This window comes from Hemitrygon akajei, chromosome 19 (genome assembly GCF_048418815.1).
Source record: "Hemitrygon akajei chromosome 19, sHemAka1.3, whole genome shotgun sequence".
NCBI classification, from domain to species: Eukaryota; Metazoa; Chordata; class Chondrichthyes; order Myliobatiformes; family Dasyatidae; genus Hemitrygon; species Hemitrygon akajei.
Window position 1 is genome coordinate 68,473,261 of NC_133142.1, and position 21,169 is coordinate 68,494,429.

General features: G+C 41.7%; 1 protein-coding gene across 3 annotated transcripts in view; it reads right to left on the reverse strand.

The window, feature by feature from the left end:
* The window catches only part of nek4 (NIMA-related kinase 4), a 63,529-nt gene extending 42,564 nt beyond the window's left edge, over window positions 1-20,965 (reverse strand). For 2 of the 3 annotated variants that reach the window (XM_073072717.1, XM_073072718.1), the window contains exons 1-4: window positions 20,708-20,965; window positions 9,274-9,540; window positions 7,586-7,783; window positions 4,417-4,524 (exon numbers count right to left, since the gene is read on the reverse strand). In XM_073072717.1, the coding sequence (XP_072928818.1) occupies window positions 4,417-4,524; window positions 7,586-7,783; window positions 9,274-9,540; window positions 20,708-20,794 (660 nt within the window). In that variant the 5' untranslated portion in view covers window positions 20,795-20,965. The remainder of the gene's footprint in view (window positions 1-4,416; window positions 4,525-7,585; window positions 7,784-9,273; window positions 9,541-20,707) is intronic. The other variant, XM_073072719.1, reaches the window with a different exon arrangement.
* Window positions 20,966-21,169: the final 204 nt, after the last annotated feature.

Below are 21,169 nucleotides of genomic sequence, written 5' to 3' on the forward strand. Positions count from 1 at the left end.
AAGGCAACGGTAATTTAAATAACCATATGTTCCCATTGTGGTGTGCAGATGAGCTTCTCTGAATACACAAAACTTCAAGTCTTGAAATGGATGGGCTGCAAAATATACCGACTGACCTCTTTATTTGGTACCTTCTGTACCTAATAAAGTGATTACTGAGTGTATATTACTTCCACTGAAATTTCAGAGTGCTTTGGTACAAAAGATTACATGCGATTTCTCATTTTATTATGGCCTATAATATTTAAAATTAGAAAGCTCAGTAAAATGCAAACACCGTGGAAACACTACAGCACAGAATCATCTAATCCATGCCTAGTCCCATCGACCTTCACACAGACCACTGCTTTCCATACTTCTCCCATCCATGTACAGTGGTGCTAGGAGGTTTCTGAACACTTTAGAATTTTCTCTATTTCCACATAAATATTACCTAAAATGCGATCAGATCTTCATGTAAGTCCTAAAACTAGATTAAAGAGAACCCAATTAAATAAATAACACAAAAAACATTATACTTGTTCATTAATTTGAGAAAAATGGTCCAATATTACATGTATTTGTTTAGAAAAGTATGTGAACGTCTAGGATTGTCAGCTTGTTTTGAAGGGGAAATTAGAGTCAGGTGTTTTAATCAACAGGATGACAATCGGAGCCCCTATTTAAAGAATGTAACCTTGGACTTCACTATCAAAGTCTGATCTTCACCACACAGGATTTTGGAAGTGTGCCATCCCTTAATCAAAGGCGATTTCTAAGGACCTCAGAAAAAAAGTTGTTGATGCTCACAGGCCAGAAAAGGATACAAAACCAAGAGTTTGGGCTCCACCAATCCACAGTCAGGCAGATGGTGTACAAATAGAGGAAATTCAACATGGTTGTTACTGTCCCCAGGAGTGGTTGACCAACAGAAATCACTCCAAGAACAAGGCATGTAATACTCCAGGAGGTCACAAAGAGGCCCAGGGTAACATCTAAAGAGCTACAGGCCCCTCTTGCATTGGCTGTCAATGTTCATGAGTCTACCATCAGGCAAACACTGAAAAACAATGGTGAGAATGGCATGATTGCAAGGAGAAAGCCACTACTCTCCAAGAAGAACACTGCTGTCATCTAAAGTTTGCTAAAGACCATGTGGGTAAGCCAGAGGGTATTGGAAGAATGTTCTGTGGAAAGGTGAGTCCAAAATAGAACTTCTTGGCTTAAATGAGAAGCGTGACGTTTGGCGAAAAGCAAACACTGCATTCCAGGATAAGAACCTCATCCCATCTATAAAACATGGTGTTGTCAGTGTCATGGTTTGGACCCGCATTGCTACCTCAGAACCAGGACAGCGTGCCAGAATTGATGAAACTATGAATTCTGAATAGTACAGCAAATTCTACAGGAAAATGTCAGGTTATCGGTCAGTGAACAGAAGCTCATGAGAAAGTGGGTCATGCAGCAAGACAATGACCCTAAAGACACAAGTCAGTCTACCAAAGAATGGTTAAAGCAGAAGAAATTTCATGTTTTAGAACGGCAGAGGCAAAGAACTGACCTTAATCCTATAGAAATGTTGTGGAAAGACTTGAAGCAAGCAGTTCGTGCAAGGAAGCCCACCAACATTCCAGAGTTGAAGCAGTTTTGTAAGGAGGAATGGCCTAAAATTCCTCCTAGCCAATGTGAAGGACTGATCAACAGTCCCAGAAACGTTTGGCTGAGGCTAAAGCTGTACACGGGAATCACACTAGTTACTGAAAGCAAAGGTTCACATACTTTTTCTGACAAATACATGTAATATTGGATCATTTTTCTCAATAAATAAATGAAAAAAGTATAATGTTTTTTGTATTATTTATTCAATTGGGTTCTCTTTGTCTAGTTTTAGGACTCATGTGAAGATCTGATCACATTTTAGGTCATATTTATGCAGAAATAGAGAAAATTCTAAAGAGTTCACAAACTTTCTAGCACCACTGTATTCTTTTGTTTCTACATGAGCTCATAAATTATAATCTATATCTTACATATTATGTTTGGGGATTTAGGACAAATATATTTTCTATGAATAAAGTAAAAAAGAAAGAAATGCAATGATGCAGGCATTGCAACCACGCCAGCAAAATTATTAAGAGAGATTAGAAGGACTCAATGTATTTAACTACCTCTTTGGAATTCCATTGTCAATTACATTTCTTTACAATACTGCCCTGATACATGGAGCACAGTAATTAAAAGGAAAACATTATTTAAGCTTGTTTGAAAATGTCCATATAGCACTACATATCGAATCTTGTATTTGTCTCCATAAAGTCCTGAACTATACTAATGAATGTATATGTGCACACAATCTGTTGTTTAAGATAAGAAAATCAGAGTGAAAATGCAGTCCAACAAACATTATGCCTTTTTGCATTAATACTTATAATTAATTATTTATCACCAACATAATTCAAAGGAATAATACATAGATTTTTTAATCTTCTCTTCAACCGGAAGAATGTATAATCTCTAAATCAAAATTTTGTCTCTCAAATTTGATAAATTATTTGCGAATCACAAGTTTTATTTTCTGGTACATCTACAGGAACTGACCTGAAGTAAACTACTGGAAAACAGATCACTCAGGAATAAAAATTGCATATCTCTATTAATCAAATAATTAGTAATAACTCAAATTATTTTTCCATTGCTTATAGAGAATACAAAATTATGCCTTTTCATTTGTGTCATGATGCTTGTCCATAATAATACTCAATGATTACATAGGAAGAATTTGTCTCTTTAATGATCTTTTAATTAATTCTCAGGATGTGTGATCTACTAGTAAACAATTCATTGTCCTTATAGATGATCTTTTGCTTCATCCCTGCCCAGCATTCAGGGATCAACTGGTTCCTCTTGGTGAAGCAATGATTCACTTGCATTTCTTACAATCCACCACTTAGTGCTCATCATATGTTTTTTTTCCACAGTGGAAATATCTAACACAGATTGGGTGACCACTTTATAGAAGACTTCTGTTGGGCTTCCACGTCCTGTTGCTTGAATCCTCCATTCCACTATCATTCTTACACTGTTCCAAGAAGGCCTAATGTAGTGCTGAAGAACATCTTTGGTTTGGACATGTTGAAACCTTCATATCTCAATATTGAATTCAACAATTTCAGGTAACTCACTTTTTCATTAGAACTGGAATTTACTATGAAGTTATTCATCAGTAATATTAAGTTAAATTTTTTCTCTCCACAATATTATCCAAACTGCTTTTATAAACAACTCTGACCTGCATCTTACAGCTTTAATATGCTCCTTTATTTCTTTTCTCTCTAACTTCTTTCATTAATCTATCAACCAGGCTACTTTGTAGACATTAGGATTACTGGTTAACTTTGGTTTCATTCCAACAGAGATCCCTTCATCTTAGCCATCTGTTCAACACCCTCTCTGCAACTTAAAGCTAACTTATTCTATATCACTTTCACAGATTTTGACTAATTGATTGATTGTTTCCCGTATTATCTGTCTTTATCAGGCAGAATATAGTATTAATTGTAAGACTCTTGGCAGTATGGAGGATCAGAGGGATCTTGGGATCTGAGTCCATAGGACACTCAAAGCTGCTACGCAGGTCGACTCTGTGGTTAAGAAGGCATATGGTGTATTGACCTTCATCAATCGTGGGATTGAGTTTAAGAGCCGAGAGGTAATGTTGCAGCTATATAGGACCCTGGTCAGACCCCACTTGGAGTACTGTGCTCAGTTCTGGTTGCCTCATTACAGGAAGGATGTGGAAACCATAGAAAGGGTGCAGAGGAGATTTACAAGGATGTTGCCTGGATTGCGGAGTTTGCCTTATGAAAGCAGGTTGAGTGAACTCAGCCTTTTCTCCTTGGAGTGACGGAGAATGAGAAGTGACCTGATAGAGGTGTATAACATGATGAGAGGCATTGATCGTGTGGATAGTCAGAGGCTTTTTCCCAGAGCTGAAATGTTGCCACAAGAGGACACAGGTTTAAGGTGCTTGGGAGTAGGTATAGAGGAGATGTCAGGGGTAAGTTGTTGTTTTTTTTTTTTTACACAGAGAATGCTGAATGCATGGAATGGGCTGCCGGCAACTGTGGTGGAGGTGGATACGATAGAGTCTTTTAAGAGACTTTTGGATAGGTACATGGAGCTTAGAAAATAGAAGGCTATGGATAACTCCAGTAATTTCTAAGGTAGGGACATGTTCGGCAGATTTTTCTATGTTTCTATGTTTTTATTTTAGATTACTAACATCTGTAGTTTCTTGATTTTAAATTTATTACCAATTCCTTGATACCTCTATAAAGTTGATAGTGGACTTTCAATTTGGATCACAGCACAGGTAAACTGGTTAAAATGCTATATTAAGTTAACAGAAAAGAGAAAATGTCACAAAACACACATTACCTTTCCTTCAATAATCTTGAAAACCAATGAATTCATGTCCTTGGCATTAAAGGCATGTTTCAATGTTGCCATTTCAAATGCACAACAACCAAGGGCCCAAACATCAGACTACAGAGAAAATAAAGAAAATCTTGTAAAGCAGAAAACACTTAGTCTACAATTTTTACTCATTTCATTGCTTCATTGCAAACATTTGTTCGAATGCTTTCTATAATTCTTCAATAATTCACATAGTGCTATCGTGCCACGGCGGTGTAACAGCTAGCATGATGCGAATACAGCTTGGGGTCAGAGTTCACACCCAGAGAGTTCTGTAAGGAGTTTATATGTTCTCCCTGTGGAATGCATGGGTTTTCCTCAGGCGTTCCAGTTTCATCCCATAGCCCAAAGATGTACCAGTTAGCAGGTTAATTGGTCATTATAAATTGTCCTGTGATTAGGCTAGTATTAAACAGGTCAGTGGTCCCCAAACACCCGGCTGCGGACTGGTACCGGGCCACGAGGAAACAATATGATTTGGTGATATGAAATGATATGAGTCAGCTACACCTTTCCTCATTCCATTACACTCACTGTTGAACTAGAACGCACACGAGGTCATTACCCACACGAGGTCATCAGTCGCCTAAGCACAGTGATACCCTTGCGCCAGGGATCACTGGTTGGTCTCGGGTAATTGGGCAGCCGGCGAGAAGTGCCATTGCTACTGGCCTGGAGCGCGGACAGATGGGCGCCACCTCTAAACCTGTTTAGTGCACTGAATGTTGGTGGGGAACCCAGTGCTAAAGTATTCGCAGACGACCTAATTTGGGCTCAGAGTTTCATAAGTAGCAGAGCAGCTACCTCGCTGCAATCTACTGGAAGTCATCCCTCGAGCTAAACTTCTACCGGCCGATAGATTCTACCTACCTACAAGGAGGGTGGGCATGCGCCCTGTCACACTCCTTGCTTGGTCGGTTGCTCTCTCTGCGACCTCCGCAGCCCAGTACAGGGACCTCCGGCCCTTATCTTGTCCTCTCACTGGTGTGTTGCAATGATTTTATATGTTCATAGGAGGAAAATATGTGCTGTGTATTTAATATCCAAATGTTACTTAAAATGTTATGATGCTTTTGACTTATAAGTGAGTTATAATTGACTTATCACTATATTCATGCGAGGAAAATATGTGTTGTGTGTTTAATATTAAATCTGTTAGATAAACCCTTTTAGAAACGAGATTGAGTATATTAGCCACTTATAAGTGACTTATAATTGACTTATCACCTATATTCTGGTCTTGATTAACACCCCCCCAACCTCCCGTCGGCCGGTTCGCAAGAATATTGTCAATATTAAACCGGTCCGCAGTGCAAAAAAGGTTGGCGACCCCTGAAATAGGTAAGTTGTTGACAGCATGGCTTGAAGGGCCAGAAGGGCCCATTCTATGCTGTACAGTATTTCCAAATAAAATTAATAAAATAAAGTGAATTCAGAGTAGAGCTATTAGTCTAATAAAGTGATAATATGTTGTTGGAAATAATTTTAGTACCAAAATTAGTTAGATGTAAAATAAGATTACACCTTATTGGTTCAGTGAACTCAGCCTTTTCTCCTTGGAGTGAAGAAGGATGAGAGGTGACCTGATAGAGGTGTACAAGATGATGAGAGGCATTGATCGTGTGGATAGTCAGAGGCTTTTTTCCAGGGCTGAAATGCTTGCCACAAGAGGACACAGGCACAGAGGTGATGTCAGGTGTACGTTTCTTTACTCAGAGAGTGGCGAGTGCGTGCCAACAGTGGTGGAGACAGATACAATAGGGTCTTTTAAGAGGCTTTTAGATAGGTACATGGAGCTTAGTAAAACAGAGGGCTATAGGTAAGCCTACTAATTTCAAAGGTAGAGGCATGTTCGGCTCAACTTTGTGAGCTGAAGGGCCTGTATTGTGCTGTAGGTTTTCTATGTTTCTATCAAAAAAATCTGAAACTCAACCCAGAATGATCTGGATCACTAAGTCCCTGTACTAACAGAGGTAGCAAAGAGAACAGTATTCAGTTGAGTATGTTGACAAGCTGGCAAGACAGATTTCATTTCTCTGAAATTTAATGCTGGCCAGCTGAGCTTGCTGTGTTAGATATACCCAATAGCTAAAGTGAAAGGATTACAAAAGATGTGCTCATCCAAATTTCAAAATAAACCAGAAATGCTGACCCCATCCTTCCTTTCCCCATTCCAAATAAAGCTACTTTCAACTTTGCAGGAGTTGTGCATGCTCTCTAACTGAAACAATCTCTCATTCCTGCATTCAAACACTTCTCCCAATCCAACTACTCTCCATCTCATGCATTTACTTCACACTAGTTTGTGATCCCCCAAATTAGACTCTTTACAACATCTACCCAGGCATCAGGTAACATGGGTAGGTTACCCAATTTGTCATCTCATGTTTATCAGCAGGTAACCTGTCTGTTTTCGTAATCGACCCACCCATGGGGCATTTTCCATTCAACAAAACAACAAGCCTGTCAGTTATGTTAGATTCTATTTATTTATTTTAAATTTACTTTATTTAGAGATGCAGCACAGAACAGACCCTCTTCCAGCACTTTGAGCCACACTACCCAGCAACCCCAATTTTACCTCAGCCTAGCCTAATCGTGGGACAATTTACAATGATCAATTAACCTGCTAACTGGTATGTCTTTGAACCGTGCAAGGAACCGGAGCACCTGGAGAAAACCCACATTCCACAGGGAGGATGTACAGTCTCCTTACAAATAATGCTGGGTTGAACTCTGAACCAGACGTCCAGCTAGGATTAAATTGGGGGTTGCTGGGTGGTGCGGTTTGAAGGGCCGGAAAGGCCTGTTTCATGCTGTATCTCTATAAATATATAATAAATAAATTCAAACTAAAGGCAATGACGAAGTTGGAATTGCTGGATACAGACAAGGATCAAGTCATAATTGCAGTGTTTTGAAACTTCTAGATGTTGTTCTGGTTTATAATATGAAAACCGCTGTGCAGGCCAAGTGCTCTTCGTGTGTTTCTGTTCAACACAAAGAGAACTTAAAGGGAGGTAAAAAAAACACAAACCGGATGTAGTAATGCTAACAGAAAGATATATTTAAATATTTTGCAAACATTTTCTAACCAAAAGCACAGTAAAGTTATATCATAGCACTTTACCTTGTGGTTGTAAGGTTTATTGCAGAAGAGTTCAGGGCTCATGTAATACGGTGTTCCAATCAGAGTACTGGCCATATCATGCTGGTGCTCCAACACTCTGGCTATGCCCAGGTCTCCAACTTTTATGATGTTTGATTTTGTTAAGAAGATGTTTTGAGTTTTAAGATCTCTATGCAGGATCTGTTTTTCATGTAAATACTGTAACAAAGCATGCATAGATCTCATTCATTGTAAAGCTTCTGTTTCAAATGTGATACTCAACATTAACCATTTGCAATATTCAATCCAAAAATACCTGAATTGTTATTTTTTATGATTTTACAAATTCAACCTGATGTACAGAACTCCAATGCATTCCAATGAAGGGTTTTAGACAGAGAAAGAACAAATGCAAACATTATGTACAGGGTTACATGAAAGCTGAGTAGTTTAACAGAGTTTAAATGCTGGCTTGTTGGCTTTTCCACAAGGACAGAAAGTGATTGTCCCTTACTCTCCATCTACATTGGGTTTTTGTGTCTGATGTAGATGGAGATAAACTGCAGTCAGTTTCAGATGGTAGAGTCGATGAGTGTCTGGACCTAGGCAGAGCTCACAGTTGAGCTGTTGACTACCCCGAACCAATGCCAGAAAAGGGGTACAGAATCACCCACATTCCATTTTTGAAATTAAAGCATGCATGATGGGATTCTAATCTAGACTGTATGTAACTAGAGGCTTGACATTTTCTGCTTCTTCTTACACTTTCTATGAACACCTCTGACCCACTCTCTTTTGTTCACTCTTTATCTTTCCCTATTCCCTCCCTTTTAATTTCTTTTTGCTCCTGTCTTTTTCTACTCCTTCTCAATCTCTCTTGCCTCTCCCTTCTCAACTCTCCTATTCTTCTATCTATGGCAGCTAGCATCAGTGGGAAGCAAACATTTCCAGAATCCTTCTTGTTGACTATGCAGGTCAAGTTGGAATCACGTAACAATATTGCCTTCTCTCTCTCAGTTCTTGACTGACTATCCAAGGTGTGAGGGATTTTCAACATGGGGGACCATTAGGTGAGGAAAAGATGGGTGTAAGTGGCATTTAACATAATGAATCAAATTTGGCCCATGAAAACTCCTCAAAAACTGTAGCCCAATATTTTATTCCGTTAATTTATGAATTCAAAGTACATTTATTATCAAAATATGTATACTATATACAACATTGAGATTCATCTTCTTTCAGACGGCCACAAGACAAAGAAACACAATAGAATTTGAGTAAACTCTTCTCGGGCTTCCAGCTGGGGTAGAGGTATCAATCGTAACCGAAGTTTCAATGATAAACTCCGCCAAATGGTTGGAAGCCCAAGAGGTGTTTATTCATCATATACGGTGGGAAGGCACTAGATCTCTTTTCACAATAGAATTTACTAAACAACCCCACACTGCAAAGGCAGTCGATCATCCAAAGTATGAAAAAGAATAAATCATGCAAAAAGGAAAAAAATAGCAAACAATGCACAGAACATGAACTGCAGAGTCCCTGAAAGTAGGTCCACAGCCACAGAGCCAGTTCAGTGCTGAGCTATGCTAACAACTTGGTGCAATTAACTAGTAGCCCACACATTGTCAATTTTACCCACCCCACCAAGGACTCTTTTTTTTTAAAATGTAGATGCATTTCCTAGCTTCTGATATACAGAACTGTACCTGTAATGCCATGGCAATCTGAACAAACCATTCCACGACTTGACTTTCTGGCAGCAATTTGCCCTTCTGTTCCTTCAGTTTGTGATACAAATCTCCACCTTCACAGTAACCCATCACGATGTATAAAATTCCATCATCTCCTTCCCATGATTCTCTGTAGGTTACAATATTAGGATGTCGAAGCTGGGATAAAAGCTGGGCTTCTTGTTCTGCTGCTTTGCGCTCACGACCGGAAACACTTCTCAAATTCAGTTTCTTGACAACATACTGGAAATTCAATAACATTTCACCATAACCATAGGTGTTTACTTCACTGGCTTATCAAAATGCAAAAGCATTGGGTAAAATACAGAGTATTTATTTTCAACGCCTTTTCTTCGAGAAGAAATAAAATTGCTACACAAGTCCTCTCCTGTTGGAGCCTTTCTTCTCTAAGTCTTCCTAATTCATTCTTCAAAGTTCCTTTTCATTTTCCACATTAAAAGAATCTTTACAAGACAAAGCTGTATAATGCCACATGTTTGTAATAAGTAGATTTTAGCACAAGCCTTTGAATAAAATGAGTGCAGCAGCAACAAGCAGATCATACCCCACAAACTGCTGAAACTTTACTCAAGTACAGGATAGGCCAAAATGTGAACAAGTGGTTACCTGCCACAAAGAATAATCAGCAAGGTCTTTACAATCCCGTTAAGCAGCTTTGGTGGTGATGAGTAGGGTTGTGGGGCTGACCTATATGCTAATTAACACTCTATAAACTGCAGTTAGCCAATACATAGGCTGGTCTGTGGCACTGCAAAATGGCAGCATCAACTTTTAATCAGCAGTACATTTGAATTGACATCATTTATCTACAAACGTTTGTACATGACCTGATTGTTCTGGCAGTTGTTGGAAGAGTATGTGCAAGCTCACTTACCAAAATGTTATTCCTTGTTGGAAATGTAAACTTGTATTTATAGGAATTAATTAACAAGGTAGCACAGACAGATACAGGTGGTATAGAGGCAAATTTCTCACAATAATCTACTATCGAGGAAATATGTAAACATTTCAATGCCATATAAAGCACAATCAGACAGAATGTTCTGCAGCAGAGCTTCTGATAGCGTGGATGCCTCTGTCCCCACTCCCTCCAGCTCAGAAGCTACCGTGCCAAAAGGCATCAGTTCAGCAATGGAAATGAGATATGGGGCCTAAATAAACAAGGTAAACAACCATGTACTTCATTAAGGTTTGAACAGCAGCCAATAAGACGTGGGGAGTGAGAAAGGAATAACTCGCTAAGGTTGGTGTGTGTGCATTAAAAAGCAGTGATTCACAGGAGTTTCAGTATTTAACAGCAGAGATTTAGATTCATTAGCAAATGTAAATTAAAATAAGATAGGGGCAAGCAGAGTGGCATTTGTTGGAGTGTACAATGCTAGAGTGGGGTTTTTGAGGCTTTAGCTCTTCGAGGCTTCAGCGAGGAGAGGCTTGAGTGAGGGAAGGTGAAAAGCTGTTTGTAGATATTTTTTAGTTTATTCATTATTTCCTTCTTCATAATTACACAGTTAGAGCAGTAGGGATGCCAGGCAGGATAGTTGAATGCTCTTCCTGTGGGATGTGCAAAGGCAGGGAGATCTCTGACAACTTCACCTGCAAGAAGTACATCCAGCTGCAACTTTTAATACTCCATGTTAAGGAGTAAGATCTAGCAATGGATGAACTCCAGATCATTCAGGAGGCTGAAGGGGTGATGGACAGGATGTATAGAGAGGTAGTTACACCCATGGTGTAGGACACGGAAACTGGAAGAAAGACAGTAAGGGAGAAAGGGGTTAAAGAGCCAGTGCAGAGTACCCCTGTGGTTATCCCCTCAACAACAGGTATACCACTTTGGATACTACTGGGGGCGGGGGGGGGGGGGGGAGAATGATCTAGTAGAGGAAAGTCACAGAAGTCAGGTCTCTGGCACTGAGTCTGGCTCTGTGGCTCAGAAGGGAAGGAGAGAAAAGAGGCGAGCTATGGTGATAAGGGTTCGTTAGGGGAACAGAAAGGAGGTTCTGTGGATGAGAATGAGATTCCCAGATGGTATGTTGCTTCCTGGGTACCAGTGGATCTCATCTCGATTGAGTCCTCAGCATTCTTAAATGGAAGAGTGAACAGCCAGATGTCATGGTTCTTGTAGGTAAAATGACAAAGCTAGGAACAGTGATGAGGTTCTGCAAAGAGAGTTCAGGGAGTCAGGAGCTCCAGGGTTGTGATCTCAGGATTACCACCCATGCCACATCCTTGGAAGGCCAGAAATATGAAGATCATGCAGTTTAACACCTGGCTAAGGAGTTGGTGTAGGAGGGAGGGAATCGAATTTTTGGATCTCTGGGCTCTCTTTCAGGAAAGGTGAAACTTTCACAGAAGGGATGATTTGTACTTAGGCTGGAAGGGGATTAATGTCCTAGTGGGAAGGTTTGCAGGGGTTAAACTAGACCTGCTGAGGGATGGGAACTAGAGTGCCGGAACAGATACGACAGTACAACTACCTCAGACAAAGTCAGGAGTCAAAAGGTCGAATCACAAACAAGAGAAAATCTGCAGATGCTGGAAAACCAAGCAACACACACAAAATGCTGGAGGAACTCAGCAGGCCAGGCAGCATCTATGGAAAAAGCCACAGTCGAAGGGTTTCTGCCCAAAACATTGACTGTGCTTATTTCCATAGATGCTGCCTGGTCTGCTGAGTTCCTCCAGCATTTTGTATGTGTTAGTCAAAAGGTCGAGCACGGAGACTAATGTTCTGAGTTACACACATTACAATGCAAGAAGTATTGTAAGAAAGGCAAATGAGCTCAGGACGTGGATCAACTCATGGGATTATGATATTGTGGCTATTAGGGAGACTTGGTTGCAGGAGGGGCAGGACTGGCAGCTCAATATTCTGGGGTCCTGTTATTTTAGACATGATAGAGAGGGAGGGATTAAAGTGCAACAGATGGCATTACAAGTCAACAAAAATTTCACAGCAGTGCTCTGCCTGGACAGACTGGAAAACATGTCTAGTGGGGCCTTATGGGTGGAACTGAGGAATAAGAAAGACATGACCATGTTAATGGGCCTATATTATAGGATTATAGGCTACCCACAGACTGCGGGATTTAGAGGAACAAATTTGTAGAGATCACAGACTGTCGCAAGAAACACAAGGTTGTGATAATAGGTGATTTTAACCTTCCACATATTAACAGGACCTCCCATACTATAAAAGGACCAGATGTTATAAAGTTTGTCAGATGTGTTTAGGAAAGTTTCCTAAACATAGGACATAGAAGTCCCAATGACAGTGTGCAATACTTGAACTCCTATTAGGGAATGAGACACAGCAGGTGACAGAAGTTTGTGTAGGGGAACATTTTGCTTCAAGTGATCACAGTGCCATTAGTTTCAATTATGGAAATTAATGCAATTAGTGCAATTATGGAAAAGGATAGGTCTGGTCCTCGGATTGAGATTCTGAATTTGAGAAAGACCTATTTTAATGGTTTCAAAAAGAATTTTTTCAGTGTGGATAGGGACAGACTGTTTTCTGGCAAACATATACTTGGTATTTGGGAGCTCTTCAAAAATTAAATTATGAGTGTACAAAGCTTGTAACTGCCTGTCAGAATAAAAGGGAAGGATAAAAGGTTTAAGGAACCTTGGTTTTTAAAAGGTATTGAAGCCCTGGTTAAAGGTGCATACCAGGTATAAGCAGGTAGGAACAAATTAGATACTTTGAGGAGTAGAAGAAATACAAGAAAAGACTTAAAGAAATCATGAGGGCTGAAAGAAGGAATGAAGTTGCTCTAGCAAACAAGGTGTAGGAGAATCCTAAGGGCTTCTACAGATATGTTAAGAGCAAAACGATTGCAAGGGACAAAATTGGTCCTCTGGAAGATCACAATGGATATCTATGTCTGGAACCAAAAAGATATGAGAGATCTTAAATTGATTATTTGCATTTCTATTTACTCGAGAGATAGACACAAGGTTTATAGAAGTGAGGCAAAGCAGCAGCAAGATCACAGACCCTATACAGATGAGAGAGGAGGCGGTGTTTGCTGTCTTGAGGCAAAATCAGGGTGGATAAATCCACAGAGTCTGAGGGAGGCAAGTACAGAAACTAGCAAACCATCTTTAACAACAGGTAAGGTACCGGAGGATTGGATGATAGCTAATATTGTTCTGCTGTTTAAGAGAGGCTCTAAGAATAAACAAGGAAATTATAGGCCAGTGAGCCTAACATCAGAAGAGGATAAGTTATTGGAAGGTATTCTAAGACACTGGGTATATTTGGAAAGACCGTGATAGATTAGGGATAGTCAGCATGACTTTGAAAATGGTAGGTCATATCTAAGCAATCTTATCGAGTTTTGAGAGGATGTTACCAGGAAAATTGATGAAGGAAAGGCTCTGGACTTTAGTAAGGCATTTGACAAGGTCCTGCATGGGTGGTTGGTCAAGAAGGTTCAGTCACTTTGCATTCAAGATGAGGTAGTAAATTGGATTAGACATTGGCTCTGCAGGAGAAGCCAGACAGTGATAGTAGATGGTTGCTTCTCTGGCTGGAGGTCTGTGACTAATGGAGTGCTGCAGGGATCAGGGTGTTGTGTCATCTATATCAACAATCTGGATGATATTATTGTTAACTGGATCAGCAAATTTTAGGATGACACAAAGACTTAGGGTGTAGTGGACAGCAAGGAAGACTATCCAAGCTTGAAACGGGTTCTGGACCAGCTGGAAAAATAGCAGATGTAATTTAATGTAGACAAGTGTGAGCTGTTCCACTTCAACAGGACCAATTAGGGTAGGTCATACACTGTGAATGGTAAGGTACTAAGGAATGTGGTAGAACAAAGGGATCTGGAATACAGGCCCATAATTCATTGAATTGTGATTGATAGGTAGATAGGGTCATTAAGAAAGGTCTTGGCACATTGGCCTTCATAGATCAAAATACTGACAAGAAGAGATGGGGATGTTATGTTGAAGTTGTATAAGACATTGGTGAGGCCTAATTCAGAGTATATGTGTAGTTTTGATCACCTATCTAAAGGAAAGCTGTAAATAAGATTGAAAGAATACAGAAAAAATTTACAAGGATGTTAACACTAAGTGCACTGCAGATGCTGTGGTCAAATCAAGACGTACCTAGTGGAGTGATAGGTGAGGACAAGGGGGACACGGCCCCTGTTGTGGTGACGGGAGGATTGGGTGAGGGCTGAAGTGCGGGAAATGGAGGTGATGCGGGTGAGAGCATCATTGATGACAGCAGAAGGGAAACCACAATTCGTAAAGATAGAGGACATCTGGGATGTCCTTGAACGGAAAGCCTCATCCTTGGAGCAGATGCAGCAGAGAAGGAGGAACTGGGAATAGGGAATAGAATTTTTGCATTTGGCAGGGTGGGAAGAGCTATAATCAAGGTAGTTATGGGAGTCAGTGGGTTTATAGAAGATGTCAGTGGACAGTCTATCTCCAGAGATGGAAACCGAGAGATCGAGAAAGGGGAAAGAAGTGGACCAAGTGAATTTGAGGGCTGGGTGAAAGTGAGAGGCAAAGTCAATGAAATTGATGAGCTCAGCATGGGGGCAGATAGCAGCACCAATGTAGTCGTCAATGTATCGAAGGAAAAGTTGGGGAGCAGTACCAGTATAGATTTGGAGCATAGATTGTTCCACATAACCCACGAAGAGGCAGGCATAGCTAGGGCCCATGCGAGTACCCATAGCCACACCCTTGATCTGGAGAAAGTGATCAGCCCTCACCCCATCCTCCCGTCACCACAACAGGGACCGTGTCCCCCTTGTCCTCACCTATCACTCCACTAGCCTCCGGATCCAGCATATTATCCTCCGCAACTTCCGCCACCTTCAACAGGACCCCACCACTAAGGACATCTTTCCCTCTCTACCCCTCTCTGCTTTTCGCAGGGATTGTTCCCTCCGCAACTGCCTGGTCCACACATCCCTCCCCACAGATCTCCCACCTGGCACTTATCCCTGCAAGCGTAAGTGCTACACCTGTCCCTACACCTCATCTCTTACCACTATTCAGGGCCCCAAACAGTCCTTCCAGGTGAGGCAACACTTCACTTGTGAGTTTGTTGGGGTAATCTATTGCATCTGGTGCTCCCAGTGCAGCCTCCTCTACATAGACGAGACCCGACGCAGATTGGGGGACCACTTCGTCGAGCACCTACGCTCCGTCCGCCACAACAGACAGGATCTCCTGGTTGCCACTCACTTCCACTCTCCCTCTCATTCCCATTCGGATATGTCCATACAGGGCCTCCTCTACTGCCATGATGAGGCCAAACTTTGGTTGGAGGAACAGTATCTCATATACCGTCTGGGTAGTCTCCAGCCCCTTGGTATGAACATCGAATTCTCCAACTTCCAGTAATTCTCTCCTTCTCCCTTCCCCATCCCACCTCTACTCTGTCCCCTCTTCTAGCTGCCTATCATCTCTCATGATTCTGCCTTCTTCTACTACCCATAGTGCTTTCCCCTTAGATTCCTTCTTCACCTCTCCTGCCTATCCCCTCCCTGCTTCCCCTCCCCCACCCCTTGATCTTTACTGATTGGTTTTCCACCCTCTCCCCACCTTCTTTATAGGGCCCCTGCCCCCTCCTTCTTTAGTCCTGACGAAGGGTTTTGACCCGAAACGCTGACTGCTTCTTTCAACGGATGCTGCCCGACCTGCTGAGTTCTTACAAGGATGTTGCCAGGACTGGAGGACCTGAGTTATAATGAAAGATTGAATAGGTGAAAAAACTTTTCTCAGGCTTCCAGCCGGAATCAGGTATCAATTATAACTGACGTTTTGTGACAAATTCTGTCATCTTCATAAGAGACAATGCCTGGGCACGTCTAGTCCAGTGGTATTTGTACCCCTGCAGTCCATCCCTCCTAATTGGTTAGTCCTCACCCAATCAAGTTTCTGATTTCCCACCTTGCTTACAATCCTTACTTACAGTGAGACCTTCATCTTTGTTAAAATTCTTTTCCTCTAGGTTTATTTCAATGGCTTCCTTTACTAGACAGTCCAAAAAGCCATTGGCACAGCACAGTAGTTTTGTGCTATTGAAGTCAATCCTATGGTCAAAACTAATTTGGATCTGGACAGTCCCCCTGAACAAATAAGACGATTACACACAACGTTCCTACAGAATAGACACAAGTTGACTGAAATCAATCGGGCCCTTAAAAGGGCTGATGGAAACCCCAGGGAATTTAACAACAAGGAGGAACCCATTGCTACTGCCTGTCTACCCTATATTTCCATGGCTTCTGGAAGGATCACCAAGATCTTTAAGAAATACCGGATTAATACCATCCACAAACCCGCGAAGAAGCTCAAATCATATGGGTGTATAAGGAATCAAACTGGGTGAAGGACAACCAACTAAAAGGTGAGGGCATGGTAGATGTGACAATTTATCATTTCTTACACCATGGCAAAAGTGAGCAAGGTGGTCATCCTGTATGAGCAAGGTCTCTCCCGAGCAGAATTTTTCAGAAGACAGGAATTTCATTTTGAAGCATGGCAGAGGTTCCCTGCAGGTTTGGTTTGCATTTCTGCAAATAGAGTTGGTGATCTGGTCGGAATCAATGGAATCCTCAATGCTGAGAAGTACAAGCAGATTCTCTTCTTTCATGCAATACCATCAGCGAGGTATCTGAATGGTCTGAACTTCATTCTGCAGCACAACAATAACCCTAAACACATGGCCAAGGTCATAAAGAACAGTGAAAAGGAATTCTGCAACAGATAGCATGGCTTCTACAGAGTCCTGATCTCAACATGTTCGAGGCTACATGGGATTGCTTGGAGGGACAGAATCAAGCGACACAGCCAAAATCCGCACAACTGTGACAAGTTCTCCAAGACATTTGGAACAACCTACCAAACAATTTTCTTATAAAATGGCATGACAGTGTACCTAAGAGAACTGATGCAGTTTTAAAGGTCACACCAAATACACATTTAATTTTTTACTGTTTCCTGCTCTTTATAGTATCTTTTTCATACTTAGAAACTTATAATTTCATTATTTTTGAAAGCATCTTCACTTTTACAGAAATGTTTAAAATTGCCTAAGACTGTATACTGTTCAACAAATATCCATGCACCACCACCTAAAACCAATTATTTATTTCCGTTTCTGCATTATATTACTGTGTTTAAAATAGCTCCCACTATTCCTAAACACCAACAATAACCAGTAAAAATACTTCATTGGTTACAAAACACTTGAGACATTCTGTGATTTTGAACGACCTTACACAAATAAAAGCATTACATTTTCAGACATTTTTATTTAGCTAAGTGAAAAAAACGAAAACAGTTAAATATTTGATAAAAACATTGTGCTGACCAAGGCGAAAGATGTCACTGCAATGAAATGAAAATTTCCCATTTCATGAACCATGTATCAGGAACAAACTCAACAAAGCCAAACATTGTGCAATACTCCCTTTAATCCAATTTTGATTTCCTTATTCATGCAAATTATTCCTATTGGCTACACACACACACACACACACTCTGATAAACATCAATTGTTTACTCATTTCCATAGATGTTGCCTGATCTGTTGAGTTCCTCCAGCATTTTGTGTGCCTCCAGCATCGTAGAATCTCCTGTTTACATTGTCTCCTGTTTCTTTTTCCCAGGTTTTTCTCTTTCCCTATAATTACTTTAAATTTTGGGAATAACAACAGAGCAGAAATGCAAGGATTCAATCTGAAGCTAAACTAACATGCTAACAGTCTAGTTTAGACAGGAGATCTGGTTTTGTTCCTGATCAACTAAAAGCTGTCTCGAGTTTTATAATGTTCAAAAGTTAGTTGACCTAATGCCAATTTTCAAATTTCTTCAATTACAACAAAGTTGAAGGAGTTACCAGCTACAAACTGAACTGTGATCTGCAATATGTGGCTTGGCAGATCACAATACAGTATGAAGCATAACTTGGAACATTGATCAATATTGCAATTCTAATCATGCATAATAAATTGCTGTCTTTTGAAAGTGTAGAGCTATACATGAAAACAAAACTGCAATTTCAGTTTCAGTGTTTGCTTTCTGCACAAAACTGTTCATCATCTGTAAAATAGCCTTTGAATTTTCTAGGAAACTTAAGAAGCCCATATGCTACTCAGGTCATGTCAGAATGTAAATATGACATAGATCACAGTCCACAAATACTCAAGAAAACTTAAAAAAATACAACTGATGCATATCTTCAGCATCAATGTAAATTCAGTAGCACTATCACTATTTGAATTAGTGTGATTTTGCAGCAACAGTTTGGAGAAATGTTAGAAGGTACAGTTTGACATGAATTAACCTAAGGTGACAGAGTTAAGAATATCACTTCAAAATTTATTTAGAAGATACAAAGTTATGTGGTACACCTTATTCTTTATTTACATATTAAATGGAAGGGCCACAAATGAGATATAATTTATAGGAGAGATAATAAAGCAAATCACAAACAAGAGAAAATCTGTGATGCTGGAAATCCAAGCAACACACACAAAAATCCTGAAGGAACTCAGCAGGCCAGGCAGCATCTATGGAAAAGAGAAACAGCTGATGTTTCGACCCGAAACCCTCCAGCAGAACTGGAGAAAAAAAGATAAGGAGTAGAGTTAAGAAGTGAGGGGAGGGAGAAACACAAGGTGAAAGGTGTAACAGGGAGGGGGAGCTGTGGAGTAAAGAGCTGGGAAGTTGATTGGTGAAAAAGATACAAGGCTGGAAAAAGGGTAATTTAATAGGAGAGGACAGAAGGCCATGGAAGAAAGAAAAGGGACAGGAACACCAGAGGGAGGCACTGGGCAGGCAAGGAGATAAGGTGAGAGATTGGAAGGGCAGGCATTAAGGGCAGGTATTTGAGAAATCAATGTTCATGCCTCAGAATACAAGGTGTTGTTTCTCCAACCTGAGTGTGGCCTCCTCCCTCATTACCATTCAGGGCTCCAAAAAGTCCTTCCAGATGAGGCGACACTTCACCTGTGAGTCTGTTGGGGTCATTTACTTACTGTATATCAGTGAGACCCGACGTAGATTGGGAAACTGCTTCGCTGAGCACCTACGCTCTGTCCGCCAAAAAAAGCGGGATCTCCCAGTGGCCACCCATTTTAATTCCACTTCCCTTTCCCATTTCGATATGTTTATCCATGTCTCTACTGTTGCAATGAGGCCACACGCAGGTGGAGGAACAACATCTTATATTCCGTCTGGGTAACTTCCAACCTGATGGCATGAACATCAATTTCTCGATCTTCCAGTAATGCCAACCCTCTCCTTCACCACTCCCCATCCCCTTTTCCCTCTTTCACCCTATCTCCTTGCCTGCCCATCGCCTCCCTCTGATGCTCCTCCCCTTTTTCTTTCTTCTGTCCTCTCCTATCAGTTTCCCCCTTCTCCACCCCTGTACCTCTTTCACAAATCAACTTCCCGGCTCTTTACTTCACCCCTTCCCCTATCCAGCTTTCACCCATCACCTTATGTTTCTTCCACCCCACACCACTCCTTTTAACCCCGACTCCTCATCTTCCCCACCCCCCCCCCCCCCAGTCCTGCTGAAGGGTCTCAGCCAGAAACTGTGGGGAACTACATATACCTGTCTGGACACCCCCCCCCCCCCCCCACTGACTGCTCCTGTGGCTCCTCCCACAGACCCCTGTATAAAGGTGATTGGAGGCACTGCTCCTTCCTCAGTCTCTAGGATGTTGTGTGGTGGTTGCTTGCTGCTTGTGCTTTCTTCCAGCCAATAAAAGCCTACCTTAACTCACATCTCCGAGTTAATAAATGTCGACTGTTTATTCTTTTCCATAGATGCTGCTTAGCCTTCTGAGTTCCTCCAGCATTTTGTGTATGTGGTTTAACAGAGCAAATGCTGGGATTGGGATTTAAAGTGTGAATGAGTATTTGATCAGGGGGTAAAAAGATGATTGAGGTTCCTCAGGCTGCAGACTATGGACCAATACTAGGAGATGGAGACCTGAGTAAAGATCCATGTCCGGCTACTTATTGATTTAGGGTCAGACTGAGGACTGCAGGCCAGACTGAAGTTTGAAGGTGCGCCTGTGAAGAGTAAGAGTGAGAACGGACTATGAGGAGTGAGAATAGACTGAAGAGCGATCACGTGACTGAAATGGACAGTGAGGAGTGAGGTTTTGAGTGGTGAGGGTAAGGAGTGCAGTTGGAATATGGGGAGAGTGTCTGATGGCGTTTAAGGTGGCTGAGAGTCATACTGGAGTGGGTCCCAGTCTCGGAATCAGACCAGGGGTGTGTTTGTTCAGTGAGCCGTCCTGCCCAGAGGTTGCTGTCGACAGCTCCTTTGTCCGCAACAGGGAAAGGTGCCTGTGCCTGGCCTGTGCCTACCACTGCCGCCCGTTTTTACCTGCTTCACGTCCCTGCCGTGCCTCACCAACTGCACCTCTCCGTAGCTGCCTCTCCCCACCGTCCTGACGACCACGTATTGCTCCATCCTGATTACCACTGCTACGGCTGCACAGGAAGCCGCGGAGTCTCGGCATTTCCCAGGGACGCGTTTTTATTCATGTCTCTTCCGACTCGGGTTTCCACAAGTCGGCGGGAACAGGCCAGACGACAGCCACGGCTTTGCCATCACCAAGCAACCGGAACGACGGGCCTGACGCGCCACCAATGGCCAGCGTTGGAACTGCAGCTCCGTCGCGCTGTCGATGGCCTTTGCTGGAATTGCAGCTCCGTCGCGCTGTCGATGGCCTGTGCTGGAATTGCAGCTCCGTCGCGCTGTCGATGGCCTGTGCTGGAATTGCAGCTCCGTCGCGCTGTCGATGGCCTGTGTTGGAATTGCAGCTCCGTCACGCTGTCGCCGTCG